Here is a 26473-nt window from a genome sequence, read left to right as displayed (position 1 = left end):
GAGCTAGGAATTGGCACCACTGTGTGCTGGATGTATGGCCAGACTAAATTCTTCAGAGATCAGGCTGTGCCAAAGACTGCTGGATGGCATGAAACTTTTCTTGAAGGTCAGCAATCATGGCCAAATTTCTGAAATCTCCAGTAAAATATATTTTGTAACATTAAAACATACTTTTGACAGTTGGTTTTCTAAAGCCCAAGTTGGTCATGTGCTAGCCTTTGAATGTTGAATGGATTAATATTTAAGGTCTGTTCTACTAATGGAGTTTAGAATGCATCCCATATAGAGTAGTAAGCTGCAGCAAGTATTTAAAAAAGGTAATCAAGAAATATCCATATGTGCAAGATGTCTAACTTTAATTAATTTTTGTAAAGAAATATGTGTTATAATTTTATCAGCTGAGATTACAAGTTCTTTCTTGTGGAATGTCCATGAACTTTATACAAATAAGGCATGTTACGAAAATGTATTTTATTAGTGTCACGGCAATGTCTGTACAGCCGTATCTTCACACTGTAAAGCTTTTTGTGTATTTCCTGAAATAAAGATACTGATACATTACAATGAGCAATATTGCTTAAAGTGCTGATGTGATCATACCACAGGTAAAGGCTATGATCAACAAGGGCACATACTGTTTACCAGTAGCAAATTTCATTGAGCATATTCATGCCACATTGCATCATAATCCTTTCTACAAGACTACTTCTTTAACCACTGCAACCCCCGAAGTATTTTAGTTTCTGGAAATGAATAAATATAGGAGACATTCATAGTCTCAAAATATTGCTGATCAAACAGAAATGAATCCCAGTAACACATTGCCACACACAATTTAAAAAGCTATGCTTGCCTAGCTAAATCTTTACCATTTTGTTTGAAGGAAAAACTTGGAAAGTCACTTGTGTCTTCAGTATTTGAGAGTTGTTTTTCTCACTCAAAAGTAGAACTGATTGCACTGCTAAGTGTACTTTATCTTAGCAAATGCCATATTGCTGTTACAGGCTTCATCTATGTAAACATTTCTTTGGCACTGGACAACCATCTCCTGTCAGATATAGGTAGAATATATTCAAATTGATAAGATTTCAGGTGACTGCAGTACTATATAAATCAGCCTATAGTTTTTCTTTGCAGTCCATAATAACACTTGTGGTATGTGTGGTAGAAAGAGGCTTACTATAACTTAAATGAAAACATTACATAAGACAGTTTTTTTTGAATAATGGTTCTACCATAGTATTAATATTAATACACTTTATAATGTCCAAAACTAGGTGATTTGAGTCTTGTGTTCTATAATATATCAAAGGCCTTTCCTTCCATTTAGGATGGGCTATCTTCACTGGATCAATTAATTACATTAGGAGTTGATAGAAGCTTAGAGATCAAATGGCAACTTTGCTAATTTTGCATCATTACTATTTTAATATAGGTTATATAGTTTTTGTTCTTGAATTTAATGTGATCTATTGATTTTAGGAATACAGGTTATTAAGGTTCATAAATGTACAAACTTGATTTATCTGATCCTTGACAAGTAACAGTGATACGGTAGGAGGTAATCTAAAATTACTTAGATTAGATGCTGGATTTAGGACAGCATATAATTAGTAATTTTGAAATCATGATTTAAGGAAGGATAAACAATTTAACACTATGCATTTCCAACTACTAGTCATGAGATTAAATCAAAGAGTCTACATTATAATTTATTCCTAACTAGATTTTCTATTTTAGAACCATAGAACCATAGGAAAGATACAGCACAGTAGGGGGCCATTTGGCCCATCGTGTCCGTGCCAGCTTGAAGGACAACCAGGTGCCCATTCTAATCCCACCTTCCTGCACCCAGTCTGCAGCTTTCAGCACTTTAGATGCAGGTCCAGGTACTTTTTAAAAAGAGTTGAGGATCCCTGCCTCTACCACCAATTCGGGCAGCGAATTCCATACACCCACCAGCCTCTGGGTAAAAAAGTTTTTCCTCATGTCCCCTCTAATCCTTCCGCCAATCAGCTTAAATTTACGTCCTCTAGTTCTTGAACTCTCCGCTAGGGGAAACAGGTACTTCCTGTCTACTCTATCTAGGCCCCTCATAATTTTGTACACCTCAATTAAGTCTCCCCTCAGCCTCCTCTGCTCTAAGGTAAACAACCCCAGCCTATCCAATCTCTCCTTGTAGCTGCAATTTTCAAGCACTGGCAACATTCTTGTAAATCTTCTCTGCATTCTCTCCAGAGCAATTACGTCCTTCCTGTAATGTGGTGACCAGAACTGCGCACAATACTCCAGCTGTGGCCTTACCAGCATTTTATACAGTTCTATCATTACATCCCTGCTTTTGTATTCTATACCTCGGCTAATAAGGGAGACCATTCTGTATGCCTTCTTCACAACCTTATCTACCTATACTGCCACCTTCAAGGACCTGTGCACATGCACTCCAAGGTCTCCCACTTCCTCTACCCCTCTCAATATATTCCCGTTTACTGTTTACCCTCTCTAAGTGCATTAACTCACACTTCTCCGGGTTGAACTCCATTTGCCACTTTTCCACCCACTCCACCAACCCTTTGATATCTTCTTGGAGTCTACAGCTATCCTCTTCACTATCAATTACACGGCCAATTTTTGTGTCATCTGCAAATTTGCCAATCATGCCCCCTACATTCAAGTTCAAATCATTAATATATACCACAAACAGCAAGGGACCCAACACTGAGCCCTGTGGCACACCACTGGAAACGGATTTCCATTCGCAAAGACATCCATCGACTTGTGCCCTTTGTTTCCTGTTACTGAGCCAATTTTGGATCCAATTCGCCACATTTCCCTGTATCCCATGGGCTTTTACCTTTCTGACCAGTCTGCCATGTGGGACCTTGTCAAATGCCTTACTAAAATCCATGTAGACAACATCCACTGCACTACCCTCATCAATCCTCCTCGTCATTTTCTCAAAGAATTCAATCAGATTTATAAGGCATTTCTTTCCCTGAATATTAGCATTCTAGTAAAAAAATTATGTATTTTGTAAAAGACTACTTTAATCTGTGGTTTTACCAAAAAAAACTATTTATTTGTAAATGTGATAAATTTCATTTTTCTCTTTGCAGTGTACAGTGGAAGAACTATTACAACTTGGAATTGCCATACTATTAATTCTACATGTTTAAATTCTACCCGAGTTGCCAAAACCAATTGTGGAAGAATGTTTTAATTTTGACTACCTTTTAAACAATTGTATCTCAGTTTTGTACATTCAAGACATTCTTACATGGTTAAATGAATTGTTCAAGTATTAACATAGTGAAACCAGTAAATTCTGGAAATGTGCAGCAGGTCAATCAGCATCTGAAACCAAAAAATAGGTTAACTGTTTGGGTTTGACCCTTGATTCGAACTGGATAAAGAAAGAGAAAATGGAGTCAAGATAAATGGAGTAGTTTGGCTGAGCAGCCTCAAGCTGAAATAATGGGCAAATGGGCATGATTTTGACCCTGAGCCGGGAAGTGGGGGTGGGTCAAATTGTGGATGGGAAACCTGGAAGTATGGGTTTCCCGGACGTCCTTACGATTGTGACATAAGGACGTCTTTTATTTTTTTTGTCAGTTTGCCGACAGGCTGGTCTCAGTCGGACAGGAGATTAGCCAGGGAAAGGACGTGTTCAGGTAAGTATGGATTTGGGAGGGGGGGCGGTGGGAAGGAATGGGTTGGCACGGGGGAGTAGGGTGATGTCGGGATCGGGGGTCATCGCAGGGGTCCGCGATCGTTGGGGGGGAAATCGGGGATTGGGGTCGGGGGAGGGGGGGGTTGCTGCAGGTAGGCTTGTTGGGCCTGGGGGAAGCACTCCTGCTCCTACCGGCCCACAAGCTATGCCAGAAAGGCACCTACCCGTTAGTCTCAGGACTTCTCGCCTCCTTTCACGAAGTGTAAAAGAGAAGGCCCGGGAATCCCGGCCCCCCGGGTTGAAATCGGAAACTGTGGGAAAATGGAGGCCCAAAGCGTCCTTGAAAGGTTTTAAGGCCCGACCCGCCTCCTGGGAGAGGGTTGGTCGCCCGCCCCTAGTCCCGTCCCGGTGAAAACCGGAAATGAGCGGGTTGGAGGCGGGTCTCAAATGGTTACAATTTTGGATGCCCCCCACCCCACCCATTTTTCACTGTTAAAATTGTGCCTGATGAGTTGCCTTTGCAGTTCTGCTTGCAAAACTTGGAGAGAATGTAAGTTCGGACAATGTGGGTTTATGAGATTATGAGATGGGAGGCAGTGACAGTAAGCGATGATAGTTTGATATTTGATTCTGGGAGTTAAAATCAAGGGAAAGATAGGAAGAGCAGCCACAAAGTTGCATGTTGGCCGTAACTAAATAGCAGTTCTTATGGCACAGAAAGACAGCATCAATTTGAGGAGAATGGTAGGTTTGGAATGAAAGAGAACTGAGTGTGCAAAGGGAGACAGAGTAAGGGCAACACAGGAATCTGGTCAGCTAATGTAGCATCAGTCCTTAAAAGAACATTTTGAATGAAGGCAAGAGGCCACAGGAAGAGGTTCAAAAAGGAGCTGGAAGATGGGAGACAGGAAAAGAGATTTGAAATAATGAGGGTGAACCAACTGGCTAAAGATAAAAGCATAGTGACAAAAAAAAAATCCACATTGCAAAAAAATTGCAACCTGGGCAGTCAAAGCTATGGAAGTCTAAAGACTACAGGATTTCTTACTGAGGTTGGTCTATTGGGCTGCCTGGTGAAAATTATCAAGGCAAGTTGAACATTGCTGATGACTATCAACTAGGCTAAGCCAGGAAAGGTGGGTGAGCAAAGGATATTAAAGGCTAATGCTTTTAGTAAATACTTCATGAACCAAATTCCCATTCTCCAGCACTTTTCTCCTTTTAATGAGAAACAAAAATGAAAGGTGGCAATGATAATTATAAACTAAATAGCCCTTTAATATTAAAAAAAGAAAAAAAATATTGTTTCTAGTGTTTTACTGCAATCGTATTGGCCGTAGTTCCATATTATATTTTAATGAATAATCTGGACAGAAAACTAAAGGAACCAACATTATGCAGCCAAAGAAGATACCAGGAATGAGAAACTATAGTTAAGAGGCGAGATTTGAAATATTGGAGCTATTTTCATGGAACAGAGAATACTAATAGAGGTTTTTAAAATTATGAAGGGTTCTGATAGGGTGAATAAGGCAAGACTATTACCTCTGTTTAGGGAATTGGTGATGAGAAGTCATCAATTCAAAATTGTCACCAAGAGTAAGGAGAGGGGTTAAGATCATTTTCTTTATGCAGAAAGCCATTAGTACATAGAATGCTTTGCCACAAGGACTAGTTGAGGCAGGGCCCTTTGCATCTTTTAACAGAAAACTAGATAAATATTTGAAACGGAGGAAGATATAGGGCTATGGGGGAGAGAGGACATCAGTGGGATTAGTTTTGATTTGCTCTAGCAAAGGGCTGGTACAGATACAATGGGCTGAATGGCCTCCTTACGTGCTGTGATTTCAATAAGGTAGACAATTCTGCAAATAATCCATTGCATATATCAGGCACACACAACATACAAATTTGCCTAAACAGTATATTTTTGTTGTGTTTCCTCATTGTTCAGACTGCCTTTCAGACATCCCAAGTCATATCGGCAGTCTCAACATGAAGGTAAGCATCTCAATGTAACAATGTGAGTTTTGCAAAACATATTTTGCAGTTAAATCATCATGGTATAGGGCCATTGGCATTTTTAATTTCCACTTGTTTTATATTAAACACAGAAGTTTTGTTTAGAAGGTAGTGTTTACAACTTGTTTCGTTTGGATTCTGGAACACTGTATTGGAATGAATTGAACAAAGATTTAAGAGTGGGCATAAAAGTGGACAGTTAATATTATGGATGACCCTGTGGCAGAGCATATATTACAGGCAAGTCTAAGCTTGCTGAAAAGTGTTCGCTGGAAATGTAAAAATGGATTCCCGATTAGTCAGAAGTGCTGTGCTAAATTATAAATACAAACAGTAAATAAAATATATGACAGGCAGGCTACAGAAAGCCAATGGCAGAAAACATTTACTATCAAACTTAATGAGCATTTAGAAATACTTCTTTCCATCGAATAGCCGGCTGGTGTGTTATTCAACACGTTAAAACTTTATCAATGTATCATTGACTTAAATGCATCGTATGCGTACCTCAAGATTTCCTCTACTTATGCAGACTTAACAGTTGTGGTACACTTCATGAAACATTCTTATTACTCCACTTTCATAAAAGCACCCTATGTTCTTGTATAGTTTCACAATCCATTAATATGGGAAGTACTTGAGCATATACAATATATACACACACACACACAATTTAACAAACAAACTCCTGAATAATCGACAATTCTGAAATCAAATCATTTAAAAGTCAAACCAGAGTTGTCATGCTACTAATTTCAATGCTATAGTTTGTGGGACCCAAGAATGCCCCTTGGCATTCCTTGTGGATAAAACATTAAGGATTTAGTACTCAAGGCTGAAGCATTTTCTACTAGCAGGTTCTCTTATCCTTCTCCTTTCTCTAAGAACATACAAAACATTCTCTCTCTATTCACCATCTTTGCAGAAATGACATGAACTATTTAAAACAGTAGGTTGTAAAACTGTTGTGACAATGCTTTAAGTATGAAACTGACAGATGTTTTAACCTTACAGTTTGTGCCTGAATACCAGCAGCTTTTTTTCTGGATCACAGGGCTTTTTAGATTGGCAAGAAGGATAAGGCATTTAATAATGATTTGTGTGGATAGCAGATGCTGCAATGAAAAGTGAGACCCTGATGGAGGGACACTGTTGCAGGGAGTTGCTCTCTGGAGCAAAGTGCATTACATCTGAAAATCACAGGCAGGACAGTGGAAGGGACTCTGGGTTCAGACTCAGGCAGTGGCATAGACTCAGGGCCTGGCCTATTTTTCTTTTGGTAAGGGGGTGGTAAAGAGAATCTGGGCAAGAGGTGAGAATCATCAAAGAATATAGCCTTGTGCTAGCAACTCACCAGCGGGGCCTTGCCAGACAAGTAATCTATGTCTGATCAATTAAATCATTCAAATGAGACTTGGCTTCATAACATGTGCACACAAAACCAATTAGATCGTTAGATGAAGACGCAACTTCAAAAATTTAACATTTTTAGAAATACTGATATGAAACCAAATAAAACTGGTAAGGATGACAGTTGCAAGATGAAGGTAAATAACATTTTAAAAAATTATCTTTTTGACTAAAGTCTAAAACTATAACAGCAAGAATTTATAGAACAATTTTAGATTTAATCAAACTTTTGAAAACTATTTTTCTTTAAAACTGGTGCAATTGTGCAAAGTTGTTCAGCTAGTCCTCTTCATCATCAAGGAGTGGTGCCACCTCTGGAAGTGAACTGGGAGAGAAGTTGCTTCGTTTGCGATATCTGATAAACTGTGCAGTAATATGCAGAGGTTTATTAAAGATGCAATTGAGAAAATTGGTGACTAAGTAATCCACAAACTTATCTAAAAATTTGGGAAACAGATGATACGGAGATAAAAACAGAAAATGCTGGAAATACTCAGCAGGTCAGGCAGCATCTGTGGAGAGAGAAACAACAACAACTTACATTTATATAGCGCCTTTAACATAATAAAACGTCCCAAGGCGCTTCACAGGAGTGCTATCAAACAAGATTTGACACTGAGCCACATAAGGAGATATTAGGAGGGGTGACCAAAAGTTTGGTCAAAGAGGTAGGTTTTAAGGAGAGTTTTAAAGGAGGGGTGGAGAGTTGGAGAGGTTTAGGGAGGGAATTCCAGAGCTTGGGGCCTAGGCAGCTGAAGGCAGAGCCGCCAATGGAGGAGCGATTAAAATTTGGGATATGCAAGAAGCAAGAATTGGAGGAGCACAGAGATCTCGGAGGGTTGTAAGGCCGTTGGAGGCTACAGAGATAGGGAGGAGCGAGGCCATGGAGGGATATGAAAACAAGGATGAAAACTTTAAAATCAAAGCGTTCCCGGACCGGGAGCCAGTGTAGGTCAGCGAGCTCAGGCTGATGGGTGAACGGGACTCGGGCAGCCGAGTTTTGAATGAGCTCAAGTTTATGGAGGGTGGAAGATGGGAGGCCGGCCAGGAGCGCATTGGAATAGTCGAGTCTAGAGGTAACAAAGGCGCGGATGAGGGTTTCAACAGCAGATTAGTTGAGGCAGGGGCGGAGAAGGGCGATGTTACTGATGTGGAAGTAGCGGTCTTGGTGATGGAGCGGATAGGTGATCGTAAGCTCATCTCAGGGTGAAATAGGATGCCACGGTTGTGAACGGTCTAGTTCAGCCTCAGACAGTGGCCAGGCAGATGGATGGAGTCAGTGGCTAGGAAACGAAGTTTGTGGCGGATATCGAAGGCAACGGCTTCGGTCTTCCCAATATTTAGTTGGAGGAAATATTTGCTCATCCAGTACTGGATGTCGGTCAAGGAGTGTGACAAATCAGAGAGTAGAGGGGTCGGTGGACAGACCTATCATCATCGACCCGAAACATCAACTCCGTTTCTCTCTCCAAAGATGCTGCCTGACCTGCTGAGTATTTCCAGCATTTTCTGTTTTTATTTCAGATTTCCAGCATCCATAGTATTTTGCTTTTCTTTTAGATGATATGGAGATATGATCAAAACTATGCAAATATTTTCAAAAATACAAAAAGCATCGACTCCATGCAAAAGGATATAAGGCAAACATGTTTGTAGCAATTAACACATTGAACATAGTGGTAATGTGATGAAAATGAAACAGTGTTAGGAAACACTTAGTAAAAGAGTGTACTATTTTCATCATTGACTGCACTTTGTTTCCATATTTTCTCTCATTAAGCCAGCAGTGATAATAGACTTGTAAGCAAAATTGAAGCCCATGGAATTAAAGGGGCAGTCGCTGTGTGGCTATGTATTTGGCTGGGGGACAGAAAGCAGAGAGTAGTGATGAGCGGTTGTTTTTCAGACTGGAGGGAAGTGTGCAGTGGTGTCCCCCAGGGGTCAGCACTGGGACCACTGCTCTTTTTGATATATATTAATGACCTGGACTTCGGTATACAGGGCATATTTCAAAATTTGCAGATGACACGAAACTTGGAAATGTAGTAAACAGTGAGGAGGATAGTAACAGACTTCAGGAGGACATAGACAGACTGGTGAAATGGACAGACACATGGCAGATGAAATTTAACAACGAGAAGTGTGAAGTGATTCAATTTGGTAGACAGAATGAGGAGAGGCAATATAAAATAAATGCTACAATTTTAAAGTGGATGCAGGAAGAGAGAGACCTGGAGGAGTACGTACACAAGTCTTTGAAGGTGGCAGGACAAATTAAGAAGGCTGTTAAAAAGGCATATGGGACCCTTGGCATTATAACTGGAGGCATAGAGTACAAAAGCAAGAAAGTTATGCTAAACCTTTATAAAACACAGGTTAGGCCCCAGCTTGAGGACTGTAGCCAATTCTGAGCACCACAATATAGGAAGGATGTCAAGGCCTTAGAGAAGGTGCAGAAGAGATTTACTAGAATGGTACCAGGGATGAAAGACTTCAGTTATGCGGAGAGACTGAAGAAACCGGGGTTGTTCTCCTTAGAGCAGAGAAGGTAAAAGGGAGATTTGATAGAGATGTTCAAAATCATGAAGGATTTTAACAGAGTAAATAAGGAGAAACTGTTTCCAGTGCCAGAAGGGTCGGTAACCAGAGGACACAGATTTAAGATAATTGGCAAAAGAACCAGAGGCGACCTGAGGAAAAAAAAAAATTACTCAGTGAGTTGTTATGATCTGGAATGCACTGCCTGAAAGCGTGGTGGAAGCAGATTCAATAATAACTTTCAAAAGGGAATTGGATAAATACTTGAAGTGGAAAAATTTGCAGGGCTATGGGAAAAGAGCAGCGACATGGGGCTAATTGGGAAAACTCTTCCGAAGAGCCAGCACAGGCACAATGGGCCAAATGGCCTCCTTCTGTGCTGCATCATTCTAAGATTAATATTACATATCGACTACATAGAATACACATATAGCTAAGCAGTTCCAGCACAGTTATGACACTGGCATCTATCCAAGAATGTGGAAGATTGCCCAGGTATGTCCTATACACAAGAAACAGGATAAATCTAACCCGGCCAATTACTTCCTATCTGATTCCTCCCAATCAGCAGTAAAGTGATGAAAGGAGTTATCAGTAGTGCCATCAAGCAACATCTACTCACCTGTAACCTGCTCACTGATGCTCAGTTCAGGTCCCGCCAGAACTGCTCGACTCCAGACCTCCTCATGGTTTTGAGCAGAATGCCAGGAGAAGTGACAATAGCTGCCCTTGACATCAAGGGAGCATTTGACTGCGCATAGCATCAAGGAGCTTCAGCAAAACTGAGGTCAATGGAGGCCAAAGGAAAAGCCCTCCAGTGGCTGCAGTCATACCTGATACAAAGGAAGGTGATTTGTCATTGTTAGAGGCCTGTCGTCACATCCTCAGGACATTGCTGCAGGGATGACTTATGGAAGCATCCTTGGCCCAACCTTCTTTAGCTCTTTCATTAAGACCTTCCTGCTGTCATCAGGTCAGGAGTGGGGCTGTTCACTGACGAAGTCACAGTATCACCTTCCATTCACAACTCCTCAGATAATGAGGCAGCCCCTGCCAGCTTACAGCAGGATCTGGACAATATTCAGGCTTGCGCTGACAAGTGACGTGTGGTGCAATTTGTTACCCAAGTGCCAGGTAATGACCATCGTGAAAAAAAGTCCAGTTATCTCCCCTTGACCGTCAGCGGAACCGCCATCTCTGAATCCCCCAACATCAACATCTTGGAGGTTACCATTGACCAGTTGGACTGGCCATATCAACACTGTGGCTACAAAAACAGGGCAGAAGCTGGGTACTCTGTGATAAGTGTTCCATCCCCTGACTCCTCAAAGCCTCGCCACCACCTACAAAGCTCAAGTCAGAAGGGTGATGGAATACTCACCACTCGCTTGGATGCTTGCAGCTGCAACAACGCTCAAAGCTCAACACTATCCAGAACAATATCCACCCCTTAATTACTGCCACTCTGCGTCTGCATAATGCACTATCTACAGGATGCACTGTTTCAACTCACCAAGTTTACATCAACAGCATCTCCCTTTTCTGCAACCTGGACCACGGAGAAGGTCAAGACAGCAATATCATGGGAACACCATCACCTCAAAATTCCCCTAGAAGTTACAAACCATCCTGACTTGGACATATATCACCATTCCTTCATTGTTGCTGGGTCAATATCCTGGTATTTCCTACCCAACACCATTGTGAGAGCGCCTTCATCACAGGGACTGCAGCTGTTCATGGAAAATACCCATCACCACCTTTTCAGGGTAACTATGGATGGGCAAGAAATGCAGCTTTGCCAGTGTCACCCATATCCTAAGAATACATTTTTTTTAAATCAGTAAAATCCCCATTTAAATGTCTCTTCTTTATAAAAAAAAGCCAACAGGGAGTGATCTTTTGTGGATTTAGGTAACTTGTGGGGTCAATAGAGTGATACGTCCTGCCAAGAGTGATAATAACTAGGAAGAATCAGTGACATGTGTGCTAATATCAGCTGAAATCGACAAGAGAAAGAAGCCAATGAGTTTATATATTATGGACCTCAACCAACTAAGAATGTGAAAACAGAGGCTGGGAAGGTGATACTTTTGTACATAGCAGTAGCATGAGGCATATAGAGGACACAATATCTGAAATCTGCATCTCCTACCCAGCATTGTAGCACTTTTGTGGTTCTAACATTCTCCACCAATGCCATTTTAAACCTGCCACACCACTTCCTCTCTATTCTTTTCCATGCCCTTTATCTTAGTGCAAAGTGGTAATTTATTTCAGTTGCAGACTACACATGAAATTAAAAAGCTCTGGAAACTTCAAAAACTTTCAAGTCTCTTAACAACCTAAACATCTGGCAGTCGAAATTAAAAACATTTTGGAAAATTGATGTTCTCTCTCAATGACATGCTTACAATTAAAGAAAAGAAGTTGCTTGAATGCTGTAATAGTAACACTGAAAAGGATACAAAGAAATCCACCAACAGTACTCCAAAACTACCGATTAACCAGGCCAGATGATGGAGGACGTATTTTTTTGCAGATGCTTTATTTTCAGGCACTTTTACTACCACACTCAGTCCATATGTAGTATTGCCCAGCATTGCTAGTGCAAACAGCAAGTAGGATGTACCCTCTGTGGATTTCCTTTGGAACTGCAACAAACAGATTATAAAAACTAAACTTTTGTCTCATGCAACAACCTAGTGGTCTAGCCATTTACAAGTAATTAAGGATCCCTTTAAAAAAGAAATTAAAAAAAACTGATTGTGTAAATATCCAAAACCTCTAACAATCCAAATTTACATTCAGCAAATAAATGGGTTATAGTATAATAAGACCATTAGACCAAATGACCTTTGGCTGGCGACAGCAACATGGGTTTCAACAACTTCAGTGCAGTGCTCAGTCTATAAATGGAAATCTTTGTAATCCACAACATGTTAACCATATGGACAACGGAGTTGTTATCTTTGTGTTAAAGAATTCTAAGTTACAGGTGGAGCACTTGTGTTTCTCATGCGAGGAGGGGAAAAAAAAAAATCAATAAATACTCGCTGCATTCTCCAGCAACATCATCACCGTAAGTACAGAAAGCATTAAACAAAAAAGAACTGGAGAAAAAGTTTTTTTTCTGGCACTGATCTGAATTAATTTAAATTTTACAAAACAGAAAGCAGAGACCGTTCAATAAATTACGTACATTTTTGTATAGCTGAGGAAAGCGAGAGCCAAGGTAAAATATGCAGGACATATAGCCACAGATGTATCCCATGAATTCAACAGAGTCAAAAGTACCCTGAAAAACAGCAAACCAAAAACTCACACACAAATTCTGTGATTAATTAATGAATACAATAAAAATTAATGAATACAATAAAATCTCAGAACTCCAGAAAACAGACAATGTTTGTTCATGGTTAAGTTTTGAGTTTTCAGGAAATAAAAATACCAAAAACATTTAGGTGGCATGCAAGATTTTAACATGTTAAAGATTTGCTTCAGAGTTTTTATAATTTCAAGTAACAAGCAACTTACATCATGAGCACATTAAAAATAAATCAATCGAACTAAAATAAACCCAATGCTATCACAAACCGGTTGTCCTGAAGAACTCCTACTGTGGTGAGATATTCTCAATAAACGTAATATAGTCATCATTGTTATCACACATATTAGAACCCAGGTAATGCACAGCCACTTCAAGAGGGAATTTGCTGAAAAGCAAAAATATAACAGGATTTACTACAGTTGAAAATGAAGATCTCAATTACTTGTAGCAGCCAAGTAGATTTAAAATAAAGACATGTAGAAAAAAAATGAATGTGGCATTGTTACTCTTATTGTAGGAAAATTTATAAGCTACTCATATGGAATCTGGGAGCTGCAGTTTTTGATGGCCGTCCAAAAGGACTACAATTGCCATTGATCAATGCTAATGTAATGCTGTGCTGAGGTAGGAGCTGTGTCTTAAGGCCATCTTTAGATTTTTATGGCACTGCTATCAAGGGTGACCAGCCTAATGGCAGCAAAAATCTCGAGATTAAAATCCAATGACAGATAGTTACAAAAAGTAACATTGTATTTCATTAACAATTCTCTTTTGGTTTAGAGGGATTACGATTGTTTACAATGCATGATACCATGGGGCCAATTTTAACCATGAAAGTGGTGTCCGGTCACCTACTGCCATCTCTATGTTGGTGCTCCAGTCGCTGCCATTTTGGTATGGGCATTTAGATGTGCAGTCGGAACGCCCACCTGTGTCAGGAAGAATGCACCTCCTGGAACACAAAAATTACTCCAGTACACTGCTGGCTTGGAATGTATGTTGCCTCCGCATGCGAGCCGGCCAAATTCCCACCCTCCTCAACCAGCAAGTTGCATTGGAGCACTGGTTTGGCATGCGCAGCTCATTGGATCAAGATAAATGAGGCCCGGGCCTCAAAATGGCTCAGGCCTCAAGCTAGCAATAAAGGGCAGGCAGTGAGCGTGCTCCATCCACTGACCACCTTTTTTGCAGCAAAAATTAAAACAGACCCCCATGTGTCTCATTTATTGATCTGTTTCAACTTTGTATTGGGTCAAATATCCTGCAACACTAAAAATTATAATCCACCTCTTCTTTTCTTTGCAACCCTCTCTCCAAATAATAACAACTTTGACGTGGCCGCAAATCAGACGGTAGCAGATCGATCGCCTGTTACTCAGATCAGTGACCACCAGTCTTGCACCCCCGCCAAAGTTGAACTTAACCCTCAACAGAAACTTCTGAAAATTACATTTCTGGGCCAAATTCTAACATCACAATTTGTTTTAGTTTATTTAAAAGATACTGAATTCATAAACTGTTTGATGTCAGGTACAATGTATGATTACAGAAATACAAGAGTATCACAAATGCACAGAAAATTGTTGCCGTTGATGATTGATATGTTTGGGTTGTTGCAAAAGCTGGGTTAACCTTGAGTAATTGCAAAGTATCATTGATTATATTGCATAAATTATTCAGTCACACAGGTTGTTATGATGTACATGCTTGGGGGTACAACTTCTGCTCTGATATGAATAACCCGTTGCTGCGATGTATATATTGTTTCCATCGATAGTTTACTTGTATAATTGAATTTGTTTTAGCAGCTTCAGCCAATCAATTTTTGCAGCCAACAGTTTAACCCTGCAGTGAAGAAACCCCCTTTCAAAATCGCATTCTCCTGACAACCAATGTAGATTATTGAATAAGCAAGCCTTAATAGTGAGATATAACTAATGTAAGGAATGAATTAGCTTACTTCAGCAATATTGTATTTGTGCTTAGATGCCATTAAGTAGTTCGATTGGTCCGTGGTTCTATCAGCATAGAACATATTTGCATAATCTAATTTCAGACCTTCTTGGTCAGCAAAGTTTTAACACAAAACACATTGCATATATATTTGATGAACTTAACCTCTTCTGTAATCATTCCCAATTGCAAAATACTTAACTATGCTTCCGCCCAAAAAACCATCACATCCACAAATTTCCCATCCGTACTGCATCCAGGTTTTGAACCAGTCACCAAGATGCGCACATAATCATTACACTCTGATTTTTGAATCCCAGTGCGAATGTGCCTGGCCTCCATTTAACACATGGCATTCTATGGCACATCGGTACACATGATACTTAACTTGCAAAACATATGCCCCACCCATAATGCTGGAGAAAAAATAATTTTCTTAATCTTCCCTTAAACTTTTAACAATGTATTTAAGAGATTAAATGAAATATATAGACATTCATAGTCAATGTTTTCCAACTACATTCTAGTCAAAGCAGAAACACAGTAAAGTCATGATACACACACACAATTATTAGATCACAATATGTATCTCATACTTGAAGCTCTTGCCAGTACATCACTTCCACCACTGATTTTTTTATTTCTGAGCAATGAGGATGGATGGAGAGAAAGAGAAAGTAAGAGCTCTATACATCGAATTACAAAAATCTACAGCACAGAAATAGGCCATTCGGCCCAGCTGGTCTATGCCGGTGTTCATACTCATACAAGCCTCCTCCCATTCCAATTACATCTCCCTCCCCACCCATATCCCTCTATCCCCTTCTCCCTCCCCTTAAACGCACCAACGGTCTCTGCTACATTTGCTCCATGTAGCACAAGTTCCACAGTCTCACCACTTTTTGCGTAAAGAAATTCCTCCCACGTTCTTTATTGGATCTGTTGGTGGCGATCATATATTTATGCCTCCTTGTTCTGGACTCACTAACAAGTGGAAACACTTTACCACATCCACCCTATTGAACTCCTTTTAGTCTTCACTTTTCCAGAGAAAAGAGCCCCAACCTGCCCAATCAGAATGATACCAAGGATGAGGGACTTCAGTCATGTGGAGGGACATGGGATTAAAGGGACAGTGGCAGCGTGGATATAAAATTGGCTAGGGGACAGAAAGCAGAGTAGTGGTGAATGATTGTTTTTCAGACTGGAGGGAAGTATAGAGTGGTGTTCCCCAGGACCACTGCTCTTTTCGCTATATGTTAATTGTGGGGTTCAAAACCCCATTAACAAATGATATTTGAAGGAAAAGGTTAACTGTGCTCCTATTAAACAAAGAAATTTGAAAACCTACAAACACAGTAATGTAGTAAACTTTGTTCTCGCAAATCCTGTTTTCCCTCAGTGACGCTGATGGCATTGGAGAAGAATGAGTTTCAGGATTGAAGACATTGTACTGCGGATAGATATCTAGATTATTAAATAAATAAGCTAAATGGATAATATTGAGCTTGGAGGGTTGTCAAGCTTTTGGAAACACAAGCTTTTCAACACAGCAGGGGGTAATGTAAGAAAATACATCAAAAGGCTTCGGGTCGGGAAAGCAATGATAGGTGAGAAAAGGCATGGGCCTCTCATACCTATCTGGTAATCTGTTCAAAGAATTGGGATTTGTAAAACATCAAATAGTATTGCATCCAGCATATGATCAAATGGTATAAGGAATGGATTTGAAACCATTGAAGCAATCAAAATTGGAGACGTCAGGACCATTAAGAATGTCTGAGCCTAGAAATGAAAGGGGCTATCCCTATATGAAAGGCCATAAACAGAGATAATAAAGGGGCCTTTTATATTCCAGGGTTTGAGCACATATTCTTTTCTACATCAAAGGGTCTCATAGAATCATAGAAGTTTACAACATGGAAACAGGCCCTTCGGCCCAACATGTCTATGTCGCCCAGTTTATACCACTAAGCTAGTCCCAAATCCCTCTATACCCATCTTACCCATGTAACTGTCCAAATGCTTTTAAAAAGACAAAATTGTACCCGCCTCTACTACTGCCTCTGGCAGTTCGTTCCAGACACTCACCACCCTTTGAGTGAAAAAATTGCCCCTCTGGACCCTTTTGTATCTCTCCCCTCTCACCTTAAATCTATGCCCCCTCGTTATAGACTCCCCTACCTTTGGGAAAAGATTTTGACTATCTACCTTATCTATGCCCCTCATTATTTTATAGACTTCTATAAGATCACCCCTTAACCTCCTACTCTCCAGGGAAAAAAGTCTCAGTCTATCCAACCTCTCCCTATAAGTCAAACCATCAAGTCCCGGTAACATGATCAAAGCCTAAGCTGTCAATCACTGAAGTACGTTAATGATTGAGGCATAGCAACAGGGAACAATTAGACAAAAAGAATGATGTGTTACAAATCCCAGTTCTTTGAACACATTACAAGATAGGTATGGGAGGCCCATGCCTTTTCCCAATCCTACATCCTATTGGTAAAAACAATATAAGAGACTTTGAGAGAACAGCCTCTTCACCACACAGCAGTCACAGGGAATGCATACTGCAGTCGAACATCACGCAAGAAGTAGAGGACATCAAGACACAAGAAGCTGATCACTTCTGAGCTGCCTTGATGAGTAAAATCCTTGGTTTAAATGTTATATACAATTACATGATTTGCCTGTGTGAATGAATTGTTATGTCATTTCATAAAAACATTGCAAATTATTAAGTGTATAATGGGATTTTATATGGTTTGATTTTGCTTCATGAATGCTCGTATAAATTATATTAAATAATTACTTTTGATTAATGAAATTACCGCGAGTAAGGTTGACTTTCTTTGCTTGACTATTTGTCCAGTTCTAAGGATCACAGGAAATAAGGCATATCCTACATAATGACCTGGACTTGGGTATAGAGGGTATAATTTCCAAAGTTTGCAGATGACACAAAACTCGGAAATGTAGTAAACAATGTGAAGGATAGTAACAGACTTCAGGTGGAAATAGACAGATTGGTGAAATGGGCAGGCACTTGGCAGATGAAATTTAACGCAGAGAAGTGATGCATTTTGGTAGGAAGAATGAGGAGAGACAATATAAACTAAATGCTACAATTTTAAAAGAGGTGCAGAAGCAAAGAGATCTGGGAGTGCACACACACAAATCTTTGAAGGTGGCAGGACAAGTTAAGAAGGCTGTTAAAAAAGTATATGGGATCCTGGGATTATTAATAGAGGTATAGAGTATAAAAGCAAGGAAGTTATGCTAAACCTATATAAAACACTGGTTAGGCCTCAGCTGGAGTATTGTGTTCAATTCTCGACACCACACTTTAGGAAGGATGTTAAGGCCTTAGAGAGGGTGCAGAAGGGATTTACTAGAATAGTACCAGGGATGAAGGACTTCAGTTATGTTGAGAGATAGGAGAAGTTTAGAATAGAGAAGGTTAAGGGGAGATTTGATGGAGGTGTTCAAGATCATGAATGATTTTGATAGAGTAAATAAGGAGAAACTGTTTCCAGTAGCAGAAGGGTCGGTAACCAGAGGATACAGATTTAAGGTGATCTGCAAAAGAGCCAGAGGTGACATGAGGAAATATCTTTTTCGCAGCGAATTGTAATGATCTGGAATGTACTGCATGAAAGGGCGGTGGAAGCGGATTCAATAATAAGTTTAAAAAGGGAACTGAATAAATATTTTTGAAACGGAAAGAGCCGGGCAGTGGAATTAATTGGATAGTTCTTTCAAAGAGCCGGCACAGGCACGATGGACTGGATGGCCTCTTTCTGTGCTGTAAGATTCTATGCTCAATCCTTCCTGATAGTTGCATCCTCTCAATTTGGTAATATTTGGTAATCTTTTCTGTACTTTCTCCAGTACTTCAATATTCTTATTGTAGTATGGAGACCAGAACTGCACACAGTACTGTGTGTGTGGTCTAACCAAAGTTCTATATAAATTTAACAATACCTCCCTGCCTTTGTATAAGAATGAACCCCAGTACTGTTGGCACTCATTATGGCCTTATCAGCTTGTGTTGCTACTTTTGGCAATTTATGTATCTGTATTCCCAGATGTCTTTGCTCCTCTACCCCATTTAGTTAGAGATAAATCTGTAGAGGCAATTGAACAGTAGCTTTTTAGTAACAGTAATTGTGTCTAGCATGCTTGGTTTAAAAAAAAGTCTAATGGTGATCCCACTAAATCATAACTGCTCAAGTGTTACATTTTAGTTCAAAATTTCAAAAGGATCAAAGGTTATGATCTGAAATGCACTTCCGGAAAGGATGGTGGAAGCAGATTCAATAGTAATTTTCAAAAGGAAATTGGATATATAAATTGAAAATGAAACATTTGCAGGGCTATGGGGAAAGAGTGGCGGAGTGGGACTAATTGGATAGCTCTTTCAAAGAGCTGCCACAGGAACGATTGGCTAAATAGTCTCGTTCTGTGCTGTAAAATTCTATGATTCTATGTAGGATGAGCACTAGGCCAATTAGTAAGTAGATCCTCACCATACATGGTCACCAAGGGGAAGCACCTGGGGGAATAAACAGTAGAGCAACATAAGCAGCATCTATTTCCCATTAAAATGTTGTGGACATTTGCATTTGAGCCTGATGTTGGGAGTTCCTTTGTGCCATAAGACGTTTCTTCAGCATATGACTGGATGTGCATTCACGGTAGGTGAGGTATAGTATGGGCTCATGACATTATGTAGGCTTCATGTGACAGCTCATGGGGAACATTATATAGGAATACTTGTATTGGGGGGGGTGGTGGGGGGTGGGTTCCACTTTTTAAGGGAATTCATTCTTCTTTAACAGTTGTCAGTTTTGACGGCCATGCTGCTGCTCAAGTGCAGCTGACAATTTCTGCAGCTTAGTGAATATGGATCTTCAACAATGCCTTGATGAGCCTCCTCTCACCCCTGCTGTATGATAATTCATCCATGGACAGCAAAACTCTGCATAATGCAGATGACTGTAATTATGGACAACTTCTTGGGGAATACAGCAGCATCCCCTATATCAATCGAGACATGAGAATTTTTGTTTGCACAGTCCAATTACATCCTCTATTTGGCTTCTTGTACAAGCAATTGCCTCATTACATTTGCTTTCCACTGGAGTTTGAGGATTTCACACTGGTGTCATTAGCTAGGGCTGCAATAACAGCTGGACCAATGACCCTGGTCATCCAGGATCCATCAACCTGGGGCAAAATAGCCCTGAAATAAGACGGACTGTCATCTGGCATAGGATGAATGCATTGTGACAGCTTCCAGGGTATCTGGCACCAAGCTGCATGATATAGTCCTGATACAACCTGCATTTTGATAGTTTGGAATCACGTCCTGTTCATATATGCTATGGCATTGCTGAAAGTAGGCCAGGTGGCCACATGGGTTCCAGTAATGAGGCCTTGCATATTTAGGAATCTTGCCACTCCAAAAAAGTAAAAAGCTCTCTTCCTGATGTTCAACATCTTTAGGAAAAGTTATGAAGTCACTGGCCCTGATAAACAAATCCTCATTCACCTGTTGGATGCAGCAGTGCATTGCACACTGGCTGATCCGGCATAGGTCACCCATGGCAACCTGAAAGGAACCAGTGGCATAAATGTTCAAGGCCAGTCATCGGCAGAGCCATTCCAGTCACAGAGGATTTGGAGGTCCTGCTGCAGGAGATGGCAAAGCATTAGCACCGAAGACACAGCTCCACTGACATGTCCAGGAAACTGTGTCATGGTCTATATGCAAGGCTCAAGTAGATACAGGTCTTCTATTCCCTCGTCTGCTGCAAGAGCACCTGCCTCTGTTCCTCATCAGCCTCCACCTCTCTAAGGGGAAGAAGAAATGCCCAGAGGACGAGTTTGCTGTATATGGCACAGTATCTTGAATCATAAAGGTAAATTCAAAAACAAAAGAAAACAAATTAAAGATTCCATTCAAACAAAAATACAATAGTGTAATGCAAAGAAACCAAAAAAAGGTTTCCTAAAATCCCTGCAAAAGATTAGACTGGACAACTTTAAAATTACATCTGGTGGCTGTGCACTTGCATGAGTTTAACAGGTACAGAGTGATAATGGGCTGGAATTTGCTGATAAAATAACAGGGTATGAACAATGCATGCTGTTATTAATTTGCAAATCAGTCAGCAAGTTCAGGGGATTACAAGAGACGAATCTCAGTGTCAAATTTTGTTTGATGACGTACCCGTGAATGGGATGTTTTACATCATTAAAGGTACTATATAAATGCAAGCTGTTGTTGTTGTTATTTATTTAGGGCTTTTACAGCAATCCAATCAGTCAATGTACTTAGGTTTAATCAATGTACCAGTAGCAAAAGAGCAGTGTGTTACTCCACTGAGCCCTCAAAATCCATTTTTTCCAAAAAAAATTGCTGCTTCAGAGGTTTTGTACAAATATTAATCTGAAAAGTCAATTTAAGCAAAGTTTGAAAATACATTTTGTAAGCTAAAGATCCTATTTTTCTAAATTGTGTAAAAATTGACTTGTATTGTATAAACAAGTGGAAGAAGTAGATTTAAATTTGGCCAAGCATTTGATCTAATCAAATTGGCTACATATATCTAGCATCTTTACTGGAATTACCAAGAATATTTAAAAAGATACAACAAATAATGATTTAGTAACTCAAACAACATGAATCCAAATAGCAACACTTACACCAAATAAAATACTGCTTACATCTGCCTTTCCTATTCTTCATCTTATAATAGACAAATTGTGAGATCATCATGCTGTCAAGGGTAATGTAAAAATTAGCCGTAACAGTCTAGAAAAAAAACAAAATATTATTAGTTTCACTATCACAAATTCCCACTAGAAGGTTTCTGATACAAATAAGTTACAGAACATGAAATTAGGATGTACATTAACACTAAATGTTACCCAGGTAATAAAAATAATCATTACTGCAGCAAGATAAGCTTGTGGTTTTATCTAGCCACAACTTCTGGATTATATGGTACATAATTATAGTAAGAACAATATTTTATGCAAATTTCATCACTCTTTGTAGGTATCAAGAACTACTGTATTTCAAGGATCTAAGTTTTGAAGTAATCTATTTTTACTATAATCTGCATTCTTTTTTTACTACTGGACCTCAACTGAATAAACTTGATGTGGAGATGTCGGTGATGGACTGGGGTTGACAGATGTAAAGAATCTTACAACACCAGGTTATAGTCCAACCATTTTATTTGAAAATCACAAGCTTTCGGAGGCTTTCTCCTTCGTCAAATAAAATTGTTGGACTATAACCTGGTGTTGTAAGATTCTTTACATCTGAATAAACTTGAGTCACAGCAACAAAAATGTTTAATTAATTGCTCAGTACCTGCTAACATATAGCCATATGACATAGCTGTTAACAGCTCATCCGTCGCAATGGTCAGATAAGATGCTCTACCATTGCTAGTGAGCAGTGACCAAACAAACAATTACTAAGAATAAATCCCAGGATTCTTTTGGCAGAAAGAAAATTGGTCAATTACTACATCTATGAAAACTGGCCTGAAAATTTTGCCAGTGACAAAATGGTTACAACCAGCGAAGTTTGAAAATACACAATGAAATCTGATATTTTTTTTTAAAAAGGATAAGTATTTAATCAATTGACAAAAATGATTTTACTTCAAATTTTTGGCTCGATCTAGTTTGCTGAAAGTTATGGAGGTAACTTGCCCATCAGCTTAATTTAGTGTGTTTAAAAATATTTGAACAATATCAGAATATTGAGCTGCGAAGTCATTTTTTTTTCAAAAAATGAAATACTTTAGCGAGGAATAAGTAGGATAATTTGTACTATAGGAAATGTAATAAACTTTTACTTAATGGGACTGATCACACCAAATTCCAATTGGATATGATATTTAAGATGGTGTAGTTACAGAAACTGGAATGAGCTCTCTCTTCCAATAGGTATTGAAGGTTTACCATCTGAGGGCACTTGCTGTTCAGAATTGTTGCAGAAAGAACTTTTGTCTTTGCAGATCACTGACAACAGCAAATTTAGTAACATATTCTAACTTTATATATAGATATAGAGTTAAATATTCATAGTAGTGCCTTGCCTCATTTGTAAATGAATCATGGAATTAGTGAAGTCAATGACAGCTAGGTGTAAGAGACAAAGTGAGATCCCATGATATAATGATGGATATTTCGTAATCTCAGTTAAACACAAAAATCATCATTTAATCTCCAGACCTATTTCATTAACAAAGCAAATAATGTGTAACAGCGAAGCACACAATGTGAGCATCCCGTTTGCCAAATCTTTAGAATTAGCCTCTCACACTTGTAGGGTAAACAGGGAAATTCTTCAGTACATGACCTGAATCTGGGCCAGACATTTACACCTTAGCTGGCAAGCTACGATTTTTAAAAAAAATACTGACTCTGCTGGCTTCAGCTTAAATCTCAATTGTCTAGTTCCAAACAGAATATTACAGTCAGCGTACAAATTAAAAAGTGTGCATTTCATTATTTTTCAAACTGTATCAACTAAGCAGTGAAAATAGGTCACTGTGATCTGAAATATGATCCTTAGCAATTCCACTGAATACCTGGCCCTAAGGTACCAGTCTAACAGCGAATTACCCATATATTATGATCAAAGTAAATTATCCATTTTCAGTTGCATTTTTTATTATGTCTTCAATGTAATAACTTTCTTAGTTGTTAAGAGTCCACTGTACTTCCCATTGATGACATGCATTCTTTCAATGCTGGACTAAAACTAATTATTTAATATGAAAAAGTTGAAATTTGTATGAGGCACAGAAAGGTTTCAAACAAATTCAAATGTTTGTGTGATGGACACCTAACTTGTTAATACTCTATTTTCAAACTCAAAAATGGTTCAGAAATGATACTGAAAGAAAGTTAGTACTTTTTTCCCATTTGAATTAAATGCTAATACAATTTTGTTACAGGAATTACATAATTTAAAAAAAATCCACAGCTAGGACTCATTGCACCTGCAACTACTAGCAAGCTACAACTTGAGGAAAGTGCTCTTTGGGCTAATGTCATTTAATAATGAACAAGCAGGGGAAGAGTTCTGCCGAGTAAGGAATTATGAGTTGTACTAATCAATTTAAACAGCTCAGAAATCTTCAGCGATGTAACTATGTTCTAACAGTTTAAAATATCATTCATAACCATAAAGCCTGTCTGAAGTAAAATCAGACAAATAATGCCTCCAAGAACATTACAACACAGCAAGAAATTTCATTGCAGCAGTGTAAATCATCAATGTGCTACTTTTTCCATTATAGTTATTCATAAAGAAGTTCTAATAATTAAAATGTGTTTGTAAACAGTATTGCAAGGTTATCTATAATACTGCATTAAGTACAATAAATGTAAAAATCACCTTATAATCTCTGTTTCAGAATACAATATTATATTGTGATTACTCTGTATTAAAAAATGGTTAGCACAGGGATGCAGCATTTTGTAGTACCCATGAGCAATAGCATGGAGATTTGATTCCCTCTCTCTACTAAGTACCAAATCTTCTCTGCTGTGGAGGCAAGGTGCCTCCCCCAGAGAGGGTAAAAGAAACAAACACAAGACAAAAGTGTCTTCACTGGGCTGCTCTTAGCAGTGGCTAAAAAGTGGCTTTGGTGCCAAGACCAGGTTGTCTTCCTGCTCATCAGCAAGAGATGTACAGCCCTGTGAGAACAGAAAGGACAGGGAGAAAGGGAAAATTCAGATTGTAGTATGCCCATAAGAACATAAGAAAATTTAAAAACATTCTTATGAAGTTAAACATCCTACTTAGTCTATTCTTGCTGATTTTTGAATCCTGTCATTTAAGCAATAATGGTGGAAGATCTCATCTGGGTACATATTTGGAAAAGTTATTGAGATAAATTAGTGTTCAGTTGCACTGACAAAATTACTGAAGCACCCTGGAGTAATCATTTAACTCTGGCAGATTGAATCAATTCCATCACGTGGTTGGGCTCATTAACATTTTCTAGTCTATTTTGCTGAATGCTCACAATTTAAACAAAACAGAAAAACTGAAAGGCTGCAATCATAATAAAGTGCACTAATAGGCTATTGGCATTTTTAAAATTTGTAATAGGATATGTAAAATCTATGCTGAATGTTTCATCACTCTGTAGTAAATAGGACATCAAAATGTTTGCTTTACCTGAATAACCAGCTGATTGGTCAAGTAGCAACCAATAAAATTGGTGATGTCACCGCACACCCAACAAAGCAGAAACCCCACCGACAGTGCCTGGTCAACCTTCCCATTCTTATAAGCCACATACATTTGACTAAAAAAAAATTCAAACTGGATTAATACAATTTTAATTTTGCGACTTTAAAAAAATTATACTACCTCTTCCCTTATTCAATTATTAACAGTACCCATAGACAGACTCAGAGATGCTTCTTTTTTTAAAAAAAATCTTGTGCAATGTCTTTTCAAAAGACCATTTGTCCAAATTTCATAATACATTAATTATTTCAGTAGTAAGTTTACTCAAACTTTGTATAAGTAATCTCAATTTGTAAATCACTCTAGATTTTATCATTTCTGACCAGCTTTTAATCTGTAATCAATACTGGTAATAATGCAAAGACTGGCACAAGTAGATGAATAATGTAGTTTTATAATTTTTATCCCAATAAACCGGTGAATGGAGGGTTGAAGAAGTGACCAAGAGTGGTGCAATGGGTTCTGCACATATCCATACTAAGTTCATGTATGTAGCAATTTTAGGCAATACTTCATTTAAATCAGTATTTAATTTTCCTCCTCTAATTTTCTTGACCTCATCGTTCCTGAAAATGGGGACTCTTGCTTAGGGGTACAGTACCATAGGTGGCAACAGCTCTTGTGTGGAAATCTTCACATGAGTAACTCAATAAGTATCTGTGGGGTTTCTTTTTAACATGGGAGCCATCCATGCCAAGCTCAATCCAGTCTTCACCAGAGGTCCACACATTTGCATTTCCAGTAGGGTTTGCTGGAAGGCAATCAGGAGTGGGAACCTGACTGCCCAGTTAGAACACAAAGGCCAACAGTGCAGCCATCATCATCCTTGCTAAAAGTCAACAAATTTTGCACACACAAGGAATTGATTCAGAGCTCTTGGGTATAGCTCAAAGCTGCATCATGCAGTACATTTGCCTATTGCGTGATCCATTGGGGTGAGGGTTGTAATCTGTGTTTCAGTTTTCTCCTAATTAAAACTTTTGGACAAATAGATGGACCAACATTTCCTTGGTAGAAACATTCACCCTAGAAAAGTATTCCACTGAACCTTGGAAACAACAACATGAATGAAGGGATTAACCCTCCCTCATCATATCTTTCATCCATTCATGTGACAAGATAATGTCCCACTGAGAAGCTTCTATCAGGGGATGTAATGAAAGCATGGAAGCAGTTAAAAGACGCACTTTCATTTTGAGCTCAAACTGTTCAACCTGTTTTATTCCACTAAATCTAAATGAATAAACCCTAT

The 26473-nt window shown here is 39.0% G+C and overlaps 1 protein-coding gene across 2 annotated transcripts in view; it reads right to left on the bottom strand.

Moving 5' to 3' along the window:
* Positions 1–353: 353 nt before the first annotated feature.
* Positions 354–26473, bottom strand: part of LOC137331516 (lysosomal amino acid transporter 1 homolog) — a 55181-nt gene continuing 29061 nt past the window's right edge. The window contains exons 3-8 of one of the 2 annotated variants that reach the window (XM_067995351.1): positions 25147–25276; positions 21639–21747; positions 13238–13356; positions 12843–12938; positions 12109–12294; positions 354–7465 (exon numbers count right to left, since the gene is read on the bottom strand). In XM_067995351.1, coding sequence (XP_067851452.1) covers positions 7382–7465; positions 12109–12294; positions 12843–12938; positions 13238–13356; positions 21639–21747; positions 25147–25276 — 724 coding nt within the window. In that variant the 3' untranslated portion in view covers positions 354–7381. The remainder of the gene's footprint in view (positions 7466–12108; positions 12295–12842; positions 12939–13237; positions 13357–21638; positions 21748–25146; positions 25277–26473) is intronic. The other variant, XM_067995352.1, reaches the window with a different exon arrangement.

This window comes from Heptranchias perlo, chromosome 13 (genome assembly GCF_035084215.1).
Source record: "Heptranchias perlo isolate sHepPer1 chromosome 13, sHepPer1.hap1, whole genome shotgun sequence".
Classification (NCBI taxonomy): Eukaryota; Metazoa; Chordata; class Chondrichthyes; order Hexanchiformes; family Hexanchidae; genus Heptranchias; species Heptranchias perlo.
This window is presented reverse-complemented; position numbering and strand designations above follow the sequence as displayed.